Source organism: Antrostomus carolinensis, unplaced genomic scaffold, assembly GCF_000700745.2.
Source record: "Antrostomus carolinensis isolate BGI_N321 unplaced genomic scaffold, ASM70074v2 scaffold44, whole genome shotgun sequence".
NCBI lineage: Eukaryota > Metazoa > Chordata > Aves > Caprimulgiformes > Caprimulgidae > Antrostomus > Antrostomus carolinensis.
The window spans coordinates 47259-62329 of NW_010308440.1; the positions used below are offsets into that span (position 1 = coordinate 47259).

A 15071-nucleotide genomic window follows, 5' to 3' on the forward strand; every position below is an offset into this window, starting at 1 on the left:
CAACACTCTAAAAGATGTCAGTGCTTCCTTGCTCACTGTAAACACAGAGGACAGCAGAGATGATCAGAAGCTAAAAGATGCAGCCAACTACCTATTTAATGCAGTGAGCAATGTCCTTAAAGCTTCTGTAGAAATCAGAGCTACGAACACTTCAGTGCCAGAGGCAGAACAGGTAATTTTGGTTTGGTCCAGTGTGTGGTGGACTGTGTGTGAACATCTGCTGGCTTTGGAAGGTTTTTAAAAGTTGTGCTGCCTCTCCTGTTCTTAAATTGGCATTGGGCAGGGTTCATTGTGACACCATGATGGACTTGAATATCAAAGGAAATTTCTCCCCAGTTACACCTGTTGGACTGAACAGTGTGCTAATGAAGATGATAGATGCCTCTTAAGATTTATTACATTTAAAGCTGAACAGGACAGAGCACTGGAGAACACAGCAGCAGTGTGCAGCCTCTAATGTTTGACAAGTACACAGAGATTTTTTTTCAGATTTGATTCTGTCTTCTCCTCTCACCCCATAATTCAAGGAAGCCACAGGTATTCAATATTTATGACTAGCTCCACTACTTCAAAACTGGAATCAGCTCTGTTTGCTGCTTACACTTTTTCAGAAAGCCCACTCTGATATTCTATTCAGAATTATGCCACGTGTTTATTTTCTCCTTTCCTATCTATATGTGAATTGTCACAGTTGCCTTTGTGTGCTTCCGGGGCTGAACATAACTTTAACTTCCATCACTGCAAGGGTGTAGGGCATGAAATAAATCTAACCTGAGAGAAAAGGTTATGAACTGTTTGAACTCCCCCAGGATAGCACACTAATAACACACAATAAATATGTAATTAGGTCTTGCTTTTCCAAGTAACTAGACACTGAAGTGTGCATCTAAAGGGCATTAATGTACACAAGTGCATTAATATATTGCATTAAATTGATGTTGTGTTTGCAGTGCTTCAAATTTCAGTGTGTAGAAGTTATAAATAATAGAATTCAAAAGTAAAAGCTGTAAGATATATTTATTTGCTGTCTGCAATGTTTTAATGAGAATTACAGAAGCTGAATTGCTGATTACAGTAATTTTCTCTGAGATTAAGAAGCACATCACCCAAGTTTGACAGCTTTATAAGATGCAGAAAATTACTATTATTCCTAAAAGGAATTAAAGGTAAATAATGTGCATCTTGTTGATTTTGAGGAGCTTTGTTGCAAGTTTCCTCCTCTAATCCTTTTCCAGAGTTCAGTGTCGCACCAGCTTTTGAACACAGTTGAAAATCTACAGAGTGCCCTTCTCTTTGGGAAAGAACCAGATGATGACCCAACAGTCCTCACCACTCCTTCTGCCACGATGTATATACACAGGTAACAGCAACAGTGTGTCCCACCTAGGCTCCTGATTGTTAATCAAATTTGCCCCAAATATTAATTCCATTGTCCTTAATTGGAGCCACTCAACTAAATATTGTAGCATAACGACAACTTCAACAGTGCAATGAGGCTGTCATTACTGACTAATAGTAAGAATAGCTTGAACTCCAATTAGCTTCAATAAAGCCACCTTAGAAATTTTCATGCTGTGTCTTTTGACCAAGACAGAATGTACTACTATTTCCTGGATAAGGCAGTAGCCACTTACCTTTGGAATTCTGTCATGCCAGTTAAGAGTTTTTTTTCTTTTCCAAGTTGACAATAATGACATGTTACATAGAATTGTAACCAGCTTGGCAGAAGCAAATATAATCATGAGGAGCCTGACAACCATTCTCCATTTCCCATAACCATCCCTACATTGTTCCCTGAGAGCCTGGTTTTCATCCACATTTAACTGTGCATCCAAACCAAGAGCATTCACACAGAAACCAGGTATGTCTTTCACATAAGCACACCTAGTTGGGTACAACTTCCTATCCAGTTCCACCCTTTTTTGATGATTCTATGGTAGTGTTATGTGGAGTACTACATCAGGGACTGATAATGTACAAAGTATTTACTGGCAGAGTTAGAAAGAGCTTCCCAGCTAAGTTATACTTGGGAAGTGAGAAAGCTTTTTCTCTAGAGGTTAAGTCCATACTATTGATGTCTTTTTCTGGGGTTTTTTGTTATTTGTTTATTTGGGTTTTTTTCTGTTTCTCTTTTATTCTGTTTTGCTTGTGTTCAACCCTAACTGGACAGATTACAAACAGAAAACATGGATGGCACATCCATTAATATCTCCAATTCCAGCTCTGCCAGCTTTACCCTCCCACCTGCTTCCTCTCTCAGTGTTTCAGGAGTCGATGACGAAACAGTGGATATAAGGGCAAGTAAACAGCTTTTATCTGACTCAGTCTGGTATATAACTTACATTCTTGGTCCAGCAGTTTTAGAATCTTTTCCCCCATTACAGTGAATACACAAGCACACGAGTCATCCCTCTTGTCATGCCAAGGAAATAATTTGAAATATTTTTCATCAAAGAAGCCTCCACTTACCTTAATTGCATCAAGTTGGTTCAACAAGCTGAGGAGGACTGAAAGCTTAAATTCCTCATCCTGTCAGCCCCTCACATACACTCCTGATTCATACTTGCACGGCTAGAGAAGGCAATGGAATGAATCTGTACCTATAAATCTATTTGCTGTTTGTTTACATCTAATGCTCTGAGAAGGATGCAACAGCTCAGAGCCCACATCACCATTAAAATTAACCTGCAGCAGTCCTGTTTCACCCCACCTAAAAATACATGAGTTTGAGGCACCCAGATCCTGCAGGACACAAAAGGCCTGTGAATGTCCTGATGATAACACATCCCTCATCTGAATTAGGATATGGTTTTTTCCCTCGGAACAACAGATTGCATATTATTGTTGTATTTTTATAATAAACTTTGTAAAGGCCTCTCTGGTTGATTTGACACTCTCAGGAAAGCCCTACAATACGTGCAAAATATGTAGTTTTTTTCCAGCTCTGCTAACAAATGTCCAGAGCCCACTGAAACCAGTAGAAACACATTACCTGAGCGATAGGAGAGGCTCCTGAACCCTGTCATTGGACTGACGACTCTGACATACTCTTCTGTGTGTTGCTATCATGGTAGAAACAGACTTCTGTTCCTGTGCTGAATTCTTCACATTCAAAGAGGCTTATGCAGCTGCATTATATCTAAAAGGCAAAACAGTTACAATGAATGGAAACAATAAACATTGTTGTACACATACCACATTGCAGAATCAAAATCACTTTCAAGGTTTGTGTTTGATCTACCTTAGAGATAAGGCAGCTTCTTCTTTAAATCTGGATGTGGGCTTCTTTTAAGTCAAGTACTATGTGGGTCCGAGCTCAAGCTTTTCCTGTTCAGCAATTTAGAGTGTGAATATAAGGAAATACTGACAATAGCTCAACACTGATTGATAATGTCTTGCTAACAGATGGTGAGCTTTGCCATGAATCCCTTTTTATCCAGTGACACCAGTTTTGACATCAGTGGAACAGTGGGAGGCCTAAGTCTCACTGGTCTGGATGGCTTGATCATACCAGTCAGCAATCTCGAAGAAAACATTGAGGTAAACCCCCTATTTTCTATCCCTCTCCCTCTTTTCCCATTTTTTCTTCCTCTGTTAACAACCTGTTGCTTATGTTTTCATCTTCTGAGGTTACTGCAAATGTTGGTAGTGTTAATTACATTATATAATGGGATCACGGTGTCTGCATTTGTGATGGAGGGATTTGTGTCATGTGAAGAATGAAGTAACAAATATTTATGTCTTTTCTTAAAAATGAGAGATCTTATTCTTCATTTAAATGGATGTGAGAACGCTAGTGGTTGTGGAAAAACACTCCAGATTAAAGTCATCCTGAAATACAATGTAATGTCTGATTTCATCATCCAACAACTGTATGTTTGTGTTACTACTGTTTGGGCTTCCCAGCCCATGTATAAGCTGACATCTAAATTGTTCAAGCACTTCATGTTGCCAGTGTTTCAGTTATAATCTCAGCTCTTCGTTCAGAAATGCACCAAGGACCACAGACTTTGTGATGAGTTTACGTAGCTTTCAAATGAACTTTTCAGAGATTAGCTGACAGTATCACAAAAATTACTTTGAAGCCAGTATTTTTGATAGCCATCCTTTCCCTATGTTATGAAAAAATATTATCTAGCATGTGACTATAACAGATAACAGAATCAAAATGCTTTGCTGTATGTAAAGCTATGTCTTTCTGTTTAAAAACAGATAACGTTACCAAGGCTTTCAGCAACTCAGGAAGAGAAGATTCTGTTGAATCTGGGCAATTTTAGCACTTTCCAAGTCAATGTCACCTCAGAAAACACATCTATAGTGATCCACCTGGAATCTGAACATGACATTCCATTAATACTCTACTTAGGGTATGGCTATCGTCCAAATGAAACTAACTATGATATAAAAAATCATCTGTTCTGTCAGAAAACTACTGGAGGTAAGACAACTTGTTAGTGACCCATGAACTCGTGCTTTCTGGTTTTATGTAACCACAAGACTTGCAGCACCCATGGCAAGTTAAGGGTACTCAGCATGTGGAGTGCTCATCCACAACTTTACAGAACATGAATATTTGCAGAATGAGTCTTCACCGTGAGTTCAGACATCTAACTGGGAAGGAACTTCTCAAAGGAGTTTCAGTTTGTCATGCTTCAGGGTTCCAATCTCTAGTAAACACTAAGAGGAGCACAGAGTGGGATGCTTTGAACAATGAGTTGCTAAGAATTATTTCATACCTGTTTCTTCAGATTGTTTATTTGACTATATGCAATGCAGCTGCACAGAAGTAGCATTTCTATATATACACTGAAACTAAAATATTTATGTTCAAGGTGAGACAAACACCTGGGTTCTTGGCCCAGAAGAACTCATTTTTGGAGAGGGAACCCATTATTTCATGGTTTTACAAGATATGGGAATGGATTCCACAGTCTATGATGGGTTAACCATAGCTGTCACTTGCTTTGCTTCCCGCTGTGTATTTTGGGATGAGCACCAGGGGAACTGGAACAGCTATGGATGTCATGTAAGTAGAGAGAAACAAAACAATATTTATATTATATACCTCAAAGTCAGGCCTTACAGCCACCATCTTGTAGCAAAATTATAGCACTGAACTCACACCGTAACACAAGATCATTCTGAGATGTGTTAATAAACTCAAGTTCAGTCATACCGGACTAAGCTTCAAATTACATTTCCATTTCAGTTTCTCGGGATGAGCTTCTCTATAAGAAGAAACGGAAGCATTCCCACGAGGCTGTATGATATTACAATGCTTGTTTCTGGCCAGACATTGGAATGAATATTTGTTATTGGAACTGGAACAATTGTTTTCTGTACAGCAGCTCTCCACACTAACTTACCAATCTCAGCACTGCCTTTTCATTTGCTTTGTAGGTTATCTAATACTTTGAAGCCAAATGTTTTATTAGGAATGTTTTCTCGTTTTCAGGTAGGACCAAAAACAAATTCTAGAAGCACACAATGCCTCTGCAACCATCTGACCTTCTTTGGGAGCTCCTTCTTTGTCATACCCAATGCCATAGATGTTAGCAAAACTGCCCAGCTATTTGGTACATTTGTGGACAACCCTGTGGTGGTGACAACTGTAGGATGCATCTTTTTGATATACGTGCTTGTAGTCATCTGGGCTCGAAGGAAGGACATCCAGGATGATGCCAAAGTAAGTCTTCAGCTAATAAAGACTGAATGTATTTAAGGCCAATTCTGTCTTTGCGTAGTCTGTTTTAATAGGAATTCTTCAACCAGTCCTACTCCCTTCCCTGTAACCCTGTTTACTGGCACACATGTGTGTTGTTCACAAGATGACAGAATTCAGGAGTCCATCCTTACAGAACAGCTAACACAGTGCCTGTGCCGTGTCTCTCCGCAGGTGAGAATCACAGTGCTGGAAGACAACGATCCCTTTGCTCAGTACCGCTACCTTGTGACAGTTTTTACAGGACACCGCCGTGGGGCAGCCACAACCTCCAAGGTATCGATGGCACTGTGCAGTAAGAGAGCTTACACCCCCATTTACAGAACTGGATCAATAGTGGAGCACCTGAGGCTACTAAACAGGATGGGTCAAATGCAACGCTTAAGCCATAAAGTCATTAGGTTTGATGAAAGCAGGAAGAGTATGGATACACTGGATCGAGATGTGCAAGTCTTCATTTTGCCATCTCATTCTCCAGGTGACTCTCACCCTCTATGGACTGGAAGGAGAGAGTGAGCCACACCATCTAACTGATCCTGATACACCAGTCTTTGAACGTGGAGGAGTGGATGTTTTCCTACTCTGTACCTTCTTCCCTCTTGGGGAACTGCAGAGTATTAGATTGTGGCATGATAATTCAGGGGACAGTCCATCCTGGTAAGTGGAAATCTGGAGATCCTGGGAAGTAAAGACCCACAAGTATTTTTATAATGATAACAGTTTTCTAGCACTTGAAAATTATCCTTTCTACAGTTCTAGAAAGGAAGGAAGTATTAATTTTTCATTTTTGCAGATGAATAGATCAAATCATAATCTAAACTGCAGGACCAGGAGTGCTTCCCATATAGAATCATAGAATCATAGAAGGTATTGGGTTGGAAGGGACCTTCAAAGGTCATCGAGTCCAACCCCCCTGCAGTGAGCAGGGACATCTTTTGCTCAGGGCCCCATCAAGCCTGACCATTCATATCTCCAGGGACGGGGCCCCCCCTACCTCTCTGGGCAAACTGTTCCAATGATCCACCACCCTCATATTGAAGAACTTTTTCCTAATATCCAACCTAAATCTATCCTTTTCTAGTTTAAAACCATTACTCCTTCCTGTGCCCAGTACAGGATGGGATGTGTTTTGTGCCTTACAGTTTAGACACAACCTAAGAAGCCAAAGGCCAGAGTTTGTCCTATATAGTCCTGTTGAGCCCTGAATTTCAGTTACATGTGAATGTGCCCTGCCTGTTTTTCCTACAGGTATGTGAATCGAGTATTGGTCCATGATCTGGCATGGGATCAGAAATGGTACTTCCTCTGTAACTCTTGGCTAGCCATTGATATTGGAGAATGTGTCCTAGATAAAGTGTTCCCAGTAGCTACAGAACAGGACATGAAGCAGTTCAGGTACCTTCTGTTTTATGGACTTTTTTACTCTTGACAGCAATCAGCCTAGAAACACAAGTATGCAAAAAAGATCAAACCCCTAGACAAAAATGAAAACAAAGGAGGTCTTTCCATTGCCATCAAAGGGCTCTGAAGAAGCACAAGAGGAAGGATGGTTAAGGAAGTCTTATCACTACCCTAACAGTAATACCAGAATGGAAATATTGGTGGTAAAGATGGGCAGCCTGACAGGAACTACAGAAAGCCAAGCATCTTATCTTCTCTTATGTGTAATTTCCTTAACAATTTCTATAGCAACTGCTAATGATTAGCTTTCCCTCCATGGTGTAGACAGAAGGAAAGGACATAAGTAGCTATGACCATTCCATGCAAATCAAGCCATGATACATGGCAATTTCTCATAGTTATTATTTCTTCTGACAGTGCCTAGAAGCATGAACAGGTCAGGACCCTGAACTACAGCTTTATTCTTCCCTCTTTTTCCTAAGTATCCATTTGATTTCCCTCTCTTCCTTTCCAGCAATCTGTTTTTCATGAAGACCTCCAAGGGTTTCCAGGATGGGCACATCTGGTACTCGGTTTTCAGCCGCTCCCCAAGAAGCTCCTTCACACGAGCCCAGCGTGTGTCATGTTGCTTCTCACTGCTTCTCTGCACCATGCTGACCAGCATCATGTTCTGGGGAGTGCCAAAGGATCCAGCTGAGCAGAAAATGGATTTGGGTAACAATCCTCACCATTGCTTGGGCAGGGAAATAGACAGCAGAATCTAGAAGCAAGACTGTTGAACAAATGGGGTTTTTTCACAAGAAAGACATCTGATGGTTCCTGGGGTTATTTCCACTCCTCCCCTCTGTTTGATCTTGACAGGTAAGATCGAGTTCACATGGCAGGAAGTTATGATTGGCTTTGAGAGCTCTCTCCTCATGTTCCCCATCAACCTGCTCATTGTGCAGATCTTCAGGAACATACGATCCCGGCCAGCCACACAGGGGAGAGAGAAGAAGCCAGGAAAGAACGGTCGAGTGTCCCCAAGCCTCCCTCCCACTCCACAGGTCACCCAGGCTGTCTCACTCACTCCAGAGGCTGTGACAAAGGCAAGTCGCTGTGGCTGCTCCCCAGTGAGTCCTGGACTGCCCTCTGCTGCCACACACTACCCAACATCCCCAGCTGAACAGCAGAGATCTTCCCTCTCAGATGCCCTTCAGGTTGTCTGAAGTGAAAAGCCAATTACAATTGCAAAGCACTCATTTACCCATCTACACAGAACCCCAATTTCATCAAGATCTGCCCATATACATCTGAGCCCTTGCACAATTACTATGTGTGACCAAAATCACTGTGTTCAGTGGTTAAAAGCAAACTTTAAGCAAGACTGTGAAGATAAAAGGTATCAGAGATCCAGTCTTTCTCAGCATAGGTCCTCAGGCAGGTAAGCTATATTTTTGAATCCCGAAAGCTGTCTTGCTGCAATTGAAATCTGCCTGTGACATCCAGCACTGGAGGATGTGCTACCCACACCCATTCTGGAGATTTTAGCAATTGGTGCAGCTCCCAGCCCATGGTGCCTTCAGATCACACCAGCTTAAGTCGCTGCAGCCAGAGTCACTGCTGTGTTGTTGCTGTCTTTTCTAGGACATAAGAAGAATTGCCAACTCTCTCTTTAAAGCCCTGAAGACTTCATCTCTCACTTCAGTATCAGATCTTGGGAAATCAACTAACATCAACACGCTTTTGGCATTGGTTGAAGACATCATCTGCCAGCAGAACAAAGCTGGGCAAGAGTTTTACGATGAGAGCAAAAAGAAGGATGACCCTATAATTGTCACATTAGGTGCTGTGGATATACAAGGTAAGCACCACAATGTGCCATGCCTACTGAAACCTTTGTAGTGAAAATTATGGTAACGCTGCATGTGATGACCCAAGCTCTTCTTACATCTGACTCAAAGGCAATTAGAGAATCACAGAATAGCTGAGGTTGGAAGGGATCCCTGGAGACTGTCTAGTCCACCACCCTGGTCAGAGCAGGGTCAGCTGGAGCAGGATGCCCAGGATCATGTCCAGAATATCTCCAAGGCTGGAAACTCCACAAATTCTCTGAGCAACCTGTTCCAGTGTCCAACTGCCCTCACAATACAGAAGTTTTCCTTACGTTCAGACAGAATTTGCCATGTTTTAATTTGTGCCCATTGCCTCTTGTCCTTTCACTGTGCACCACTGAGCACCCAACTGAGTAAAGACACTGGGAAATGTCTATTTCTTATGCTGTAGAACTAAGTGTTCGCTACCAGCCTGGCTTGGGAGCAGGATCAGTATCTAATGGCATAAAGATTCACAATTATCAGTTGTTTCACAATCTTTTTGTCCTGTATTTTTCTTCTTGGCCTTGTGCTGTCCTTCCCTTCAATTCAACAATGAGTGAACAATCCCACTGATTTCCTTAAGACTTGCATTTGTTTTTTTGGTGAGCATACCAAGCTATTAATTGCACAGGTAAACTACGAACAAATTAGCACTTGATCTTATCTGACTTCTCTATTAAGGGTTTAGGACCTCTGACTTACTAAGTTGCCTCTTGGCAACAATTCCAGCCCGTTTTAGCAGAAAACCATTACAGCTCTAGTACTAAAGCTGCTTTTACATGTCTCTTCCAATATTACTTAGTCACATTCATAAGCTTGACCTCTGGTTCTGCTAACCTTTATACCCTGAACCATATTTTAATCTAGGGATAGCTCTGCTGATTTTCTTAAAAAAATAAAAAATAATTAAAAAAATTATTCTTTACCTACAGAAAAAACAAGAAGCCCAACTCCAGAGAAGGGAATGTGTGAGCGACTGAAATACAGCGACTACAAGGGCTGCTTGTACATGCAACTCCAGCATGTAGAGATGGAACTGGAATTATTGGGGCCCCATAAATTCCAGATGCCTCAGAGTTACACACAAGCTGTTCAGCAAGGTTCAGCACATGAAGAACCTCTTGGAGAACCAGACCTGCTCATCAGCATCCGTCAGTGAGAGGTAACCTAGTCCTCACCTCATTCTCAGTATAAGTTCAGGTCATGAATTTAAAACTGGTCAGGATGACGGAGCCCAAATAATTACTGCTTAATATGGGCTAGATAACCATTATTCTAGCTGTAGAAACATGTTTTACTATTATACTATTGTAGTGGCAACAAAGAAATTTCAATGCACTGAGAACTCCACACAAAAGCAATAATGACAGATCATCAGTCTCTGTCATTTTTGCTCCCAAAATTGAATGTTACAATGCAATGCCTCATGATAGTAAAGGGCTGAGATAATCACTGAGCTCCAAAATCTCAGATGTCTCTTAAAACGTATGGACAAAGAAAAATGAATAAGCAGATGAAACTATTTCAGTGAATGTGATAATTAAGTTGGAAGCATTGAAAACAAACCCACTAATTATCTCTCTGGCCTTTATGATGATGACAAGAGGTGTATCCAGCAGTTAAAATGCACTCATGGTTTTATTTGTCAATATTTCCACTGGAGGTTCAATAATGCATGACCTGAGTACTAAATAAGCCCATCATATTGGTTTAGATTTTAGCTGATCTTCACACACTTCCTCATATTTTTGCTCACTGCACTTTTTGCTATCCACATGTCCTATATAACTGCATTAGTCAGAAGAATTGAGAACATTTTGATTGAGATTTTAAATCATAAGTTTTATGATTTATATCCCAAATGAACCCAAAGACTGTGATTTTGGCTTCTGTTCTCCTGCAGACTGATTTTTTCTCTTCTGGTTGACTCTCAAGGTGGTCCCTTACTCCAAGCTTCCCCAGTGATGGCAAGAAAAGTTCTTCCAAAGGGCTGCCCTGGTGGTTTGTGTTCATTGCTTGGTTCCTTGTTGCAGCCACCAGCGGTGTATCTGGGTTCTTCACCATGCTCTATGGGCTGCATTATGGCAAGGAGAACTCCATCAAGTGGTTGATCTCCATGGCCATCTCCTTCTTGGAAAGCATCTTCATCACACAGCCCTTGAAGGTGAGATCCTCAGAAATACAACCACTGGACAGTATGAACTCATTCTACTATATTTTCAGGAAGACAGTGTAATGTGTTCTAAAGAACCACAGGATTTAACACGTAAAATGAGAAGCCTTTGCCCCTAAAACAACAACCAGTGGGTGGTTTAGAGTTCTGTTGTCTTTTGTTGATATTAACTCCATTAGTTTCATCTCCCTTGTTTTCTTAGAGCTAAATAGCTGATGAGGTTTCTGATCAGGGAAGATGTGTCATATGGTAAAACCAGTTGAGCTGGCTGGACCCCAGCACTGTGCACTGTTCTTTGTTTATGAGCTTCAGCTGCATAAGTTCAGCAAAGCCAAAGCACAGTTGCTGTCCTGCTGTGGCTGCATCCAAAGGGATCCAGGCCAAAGCCTGAGCTTCTTTATATTAAATGGGCATATGGTGAGTCTACAGCTAATTCTTTCCAGGTGCTGGGATTTGCTGCTTTTTTTGCTCTGGTTCTGAAGAAGGTGGAACATGAGGATGAAGAAAACACAGCTATTGATGGGCCTTTATCTGCACCAGGTAACTGTTTGTAAAGTGAGAAATTATTAAAGGAAGTGAAGCGTTCTCCAAGCTTTCGGAGTGCTCTCTGCACAAATATGTGACTCAGATCAACTGAGAACTTCACTGGTTATCTTTTTATACCTGAATCTTAGCTGCCAAGGTTAGCAGGAATCACTAAATCTGCAGGTGCTGTGACTATCTGCCTACCCATCAGCACCCCCAAGATCATGCTGGAAGTGGAAACAAACCTAAATAACTGATTTTGTGCCAGCTGGAGAAAATATAAAGACCACTGTATGTTTAGGTTGGATAAATCTTGCAGAACACTTAATGAAAGAGACCACATGATAAAAAATATAAAAGAGAAGTCTGTATCAAAAGAATAATACTTCCCTGTTTATACTTTTCAGTCTGTATGTACATATTTTTCTGTATGTACATATAAATACGTGCACAGTTTTCCCTAGACCTGTTGTAAGATGGCCCCTGTTACTGGAGGGCCTACGTGCTGCCAGGGTACTGATAGCTGACTCGTTCCTTCCCTCCATCCCTGGCTTGCCTGTGGCAGGAAAAAGAGAAATATTCTCCTGTATTGATTCATACTAGATCAAGAATTGTACAAGTGTATAGCCAATCGCTTTTCAGTCACTCAACATTCTAGGAACATCTAGAAAAGAAAATAATAAAACATGGCAAACTGACTGAAGCCATTATAATCAAAACTAATGAACCAGCGCTATTAGTATGCAGTAACCATGCTTAAATGTTTTAGTTCTCACATCAGACATAAGAAAAATCAGATACACAAGGAGGCTTGTTTTAGCTCTGTGAAGATATCTCAGTATTCATGGCATGGCTTACAACAAAACCTGTAACTATTTTCACAACTTAGTGAAAACAAACATGTGACCTAGTGTAAAATGCAAACACATATCTAAAATTAAGTTCTGTCTCAAGGAAATTTCCCACCTCCTTTAAGTCTGACAGTATACATAGGTTTCCTCAGTATACATAGTCTTCCCCAACCACAATTATCTGTATTACTCCCATAAACCAAACAGTGGCTTCTGAAATCACAATCATGTCTAAAAAAAGCTGATAGCAGCAGACAGGAGTCCTAGGGCACAGCAAAGAATCCTGATCACCAGGTTCCGCCCTGATCAGTCTCAGGCTCTGAATACCTCACCTTCAGAGGTGCTCAGCCTAGAGGGAGACACCTGGGCTCTACCTGGGCCTAAACCTAAACCACTGTGTTTGTGAGCTCCATCCCTCCCTGCTGTTTGCCTTACTGTACTAATTGTTAAAATCACATCCCCTGTCTTTCCTAAGGGAAAGCAGTAAATAGAAATGTTTCCTTATAACGTTCAAAGAAAGAAAAAACAGGACATAGATGATCTGTTGACTAATTCCAGGGTTTACTGCTCTCACTCGTAGGTGATTCAAATCCCCTCCTTGGAGCCCGAAGGGACAGCAGAAACAATATTTACCGGCCACCTCCTGCAGCTGATGTGGAGAAAATGAAAATCAACTGCATGAAGGAGCAGAAAGCATTTGCCCTAATCAGAGAAATCCTAGGTACTACCCATACACAGACTACCTTGCTTTATTCAGCAGTATTTTTACATCAGTGAAAATGCTGTTCTCTTGGGTGAAAATGTTTTGGCATGTGTGTAGCTTTCTGCCAGCCATTACAGTGTACAGACAGGCTACTCGGTGGCAGTTGCAGCTGAAAGGAGGTGGGAATGTTGGCTGGAGGTAAAAGTGTGGCTAGAGGCTTGATTTTATGGTAAAGAAACACATTACAGACACGTGAGAGGTTAAAGAAAGGTTAGAAAGGGTAGAAGAAGGAGGTCAACAGTTAAATGAAGTTGAAATCAAAAGAGCAGATGGAGGCCATCTTTCCAAAAGCTGAGAGTATCTATAGATAATGATTTATACCTCTAAAAACAATGGAGAAAATTACCTCAGCTTGGAACTCAGTTAGACTGCTCATTTTGTTTAGAGCTGTCATTACTCTTGGTGTTCAGCCAGCCTTCCCCCTTATTTTCTTGACCACTACTCATATTCCCAGTGTGATAGGCCAAACTGCAGCCTGCTGAAGCTGCTTGTGTAAATTCATCAGCACTGGTCAGTCCAAGTTTAGCAAAGCATCTCCTTCACCTAATAAGCGACGACAGCAGTAATCATTCATCCAATCTATCTGGAACAGCAGTGTTAACTCTGAGCTCACATGTGCTGTCTTTTCTGTTTTTTTCCAGCCTATCTGGGGTTTTTATGGATGCTGCTACTGGTTGCCTATGGGCAGAGAGACCCCAATTCCTACTACTTAAACAAACACATCGAGAACAGCTTTACAGATGGATTCCATGATGTCTACAGTTATCAGGACTTCTTCACGTGGGCAAACACTACCTTAGTCAAAAATCTTTATGGATCATATCAAGGTGGAGTCATATTGTATCAATTCATCTTGCCAGATTCTGAAAGGATCTCTTTAATACATATTCCTATGTGTATATGCATATTTGCCTGAGAAAGAGACTGAGTGTATAAGGCCAGTATGGATTCTTATAATATGAATAATAGTGGATAACAAAAACCCCAGAGCTTGACCTCAAGTTTAATGTGCCCTGATATTTTCCTTATATTTAATATAAACCACAAGTTCTGCAATGTAATATTACATTTTTCACATTTTAAGTTACTTATTGCAGATATTCAGATATATGGCTCAGTTTAACACAAGTTTCTTTACATAATTCAAACAAAAGAATGGCAGACAGCTGGCACTATCAAGCTTTTCCTCAGGAGAGCTCTGTTTGCATCATGACTTAAAGGCCAATTATGCAACATTATCATGTTTCTATCTAACCATATCCAGTAATAAATATGACCCATTTTCCAGCTCACATTTAAGAGTAAATGCTGAAATACATTAGCAGAGTTGATCATTTGAGATGACAGGCACTGACCAACTTGGCCAAGTGCACAGTGCATACAGCTACTCTGCTTTGTGACTCAAAGCCAGTCACTTTTCTCCTCCAGGCCTCAGTTTCCTTCTGTATAAAATACAGATAAGTAGTATTTTATATTCTTACAGTATTTAATTCTGTAAGCTATGGTTGTGAACTCAGTTCAAATCAACAAAAGGGCTTAATTTTCATGACTATTTTGCTTACAATGTTTTTATAAAAGAATTTACAGCAAAATATTAATGCATCAGTGAATCATAAATGAGATGAAGACATATTGTCAGTAGTTCTGTCATATTGCCAATGCTGCTCTTTTCCATCTCCCATTTAGGATTCATTACAGATGGCAACTCCAAGCTGGTGGGTAGTGCTCGAATTCGCCAGGTAAGAGTGAGAGGAGACACCTGCCCCATTTCTCCCAGACT

At 40.8% G+C, this 15071-nt stretch overlaps 1 protein-coding gene across 1 annotated transcript in view; it reads left to right on the forward strand.

The window, feature by feature from the left end:
- Positions 1-15071, forward strand: part of LOC104523220 (polycystin-1-like protein 2) — a 42319-nt gene that overhangs the window by 18230 nt on the left and 9018 nt on the right. Inside the window, 18 exon segments of the mRNA XM_010165740.1 lie at positions 1236-1360; positions 2171-2297; positions 3406-3540; positions 4213-4438; positions 4833-5026; positions 5456-5686; positions 5897-5998; positions 6201-6379; positions 6971-7117; positions 7638-7837; positions 7985-8211; positions 8750-8966; positions 9912-10116; positions 10915-11143; positions 11596-11707; positions 13109-13249; positions 13933-14118; positions 14978-15071. The exon segment at positions 14978-15071 is cut by the window's right edge and continues 222 nt beyond it. Coding sequence (XP_010164042.1) covers positions 1236-1360; positions 2171-2297; positions 3406-3540; positions 4213-4438; positions 4833-5026; positions 5456-5686; positions 5897-5998; positions 6201-6379; positions 6971-7117; positions 7638-7837; positions 7985-8211; positions 8750-8966; positions 9912-10116; positions 10915-11143; positions 11596-11707; positions 13109-13249; positions 13933-14118; positions 14978-15071 — 3077 coding nt within the window.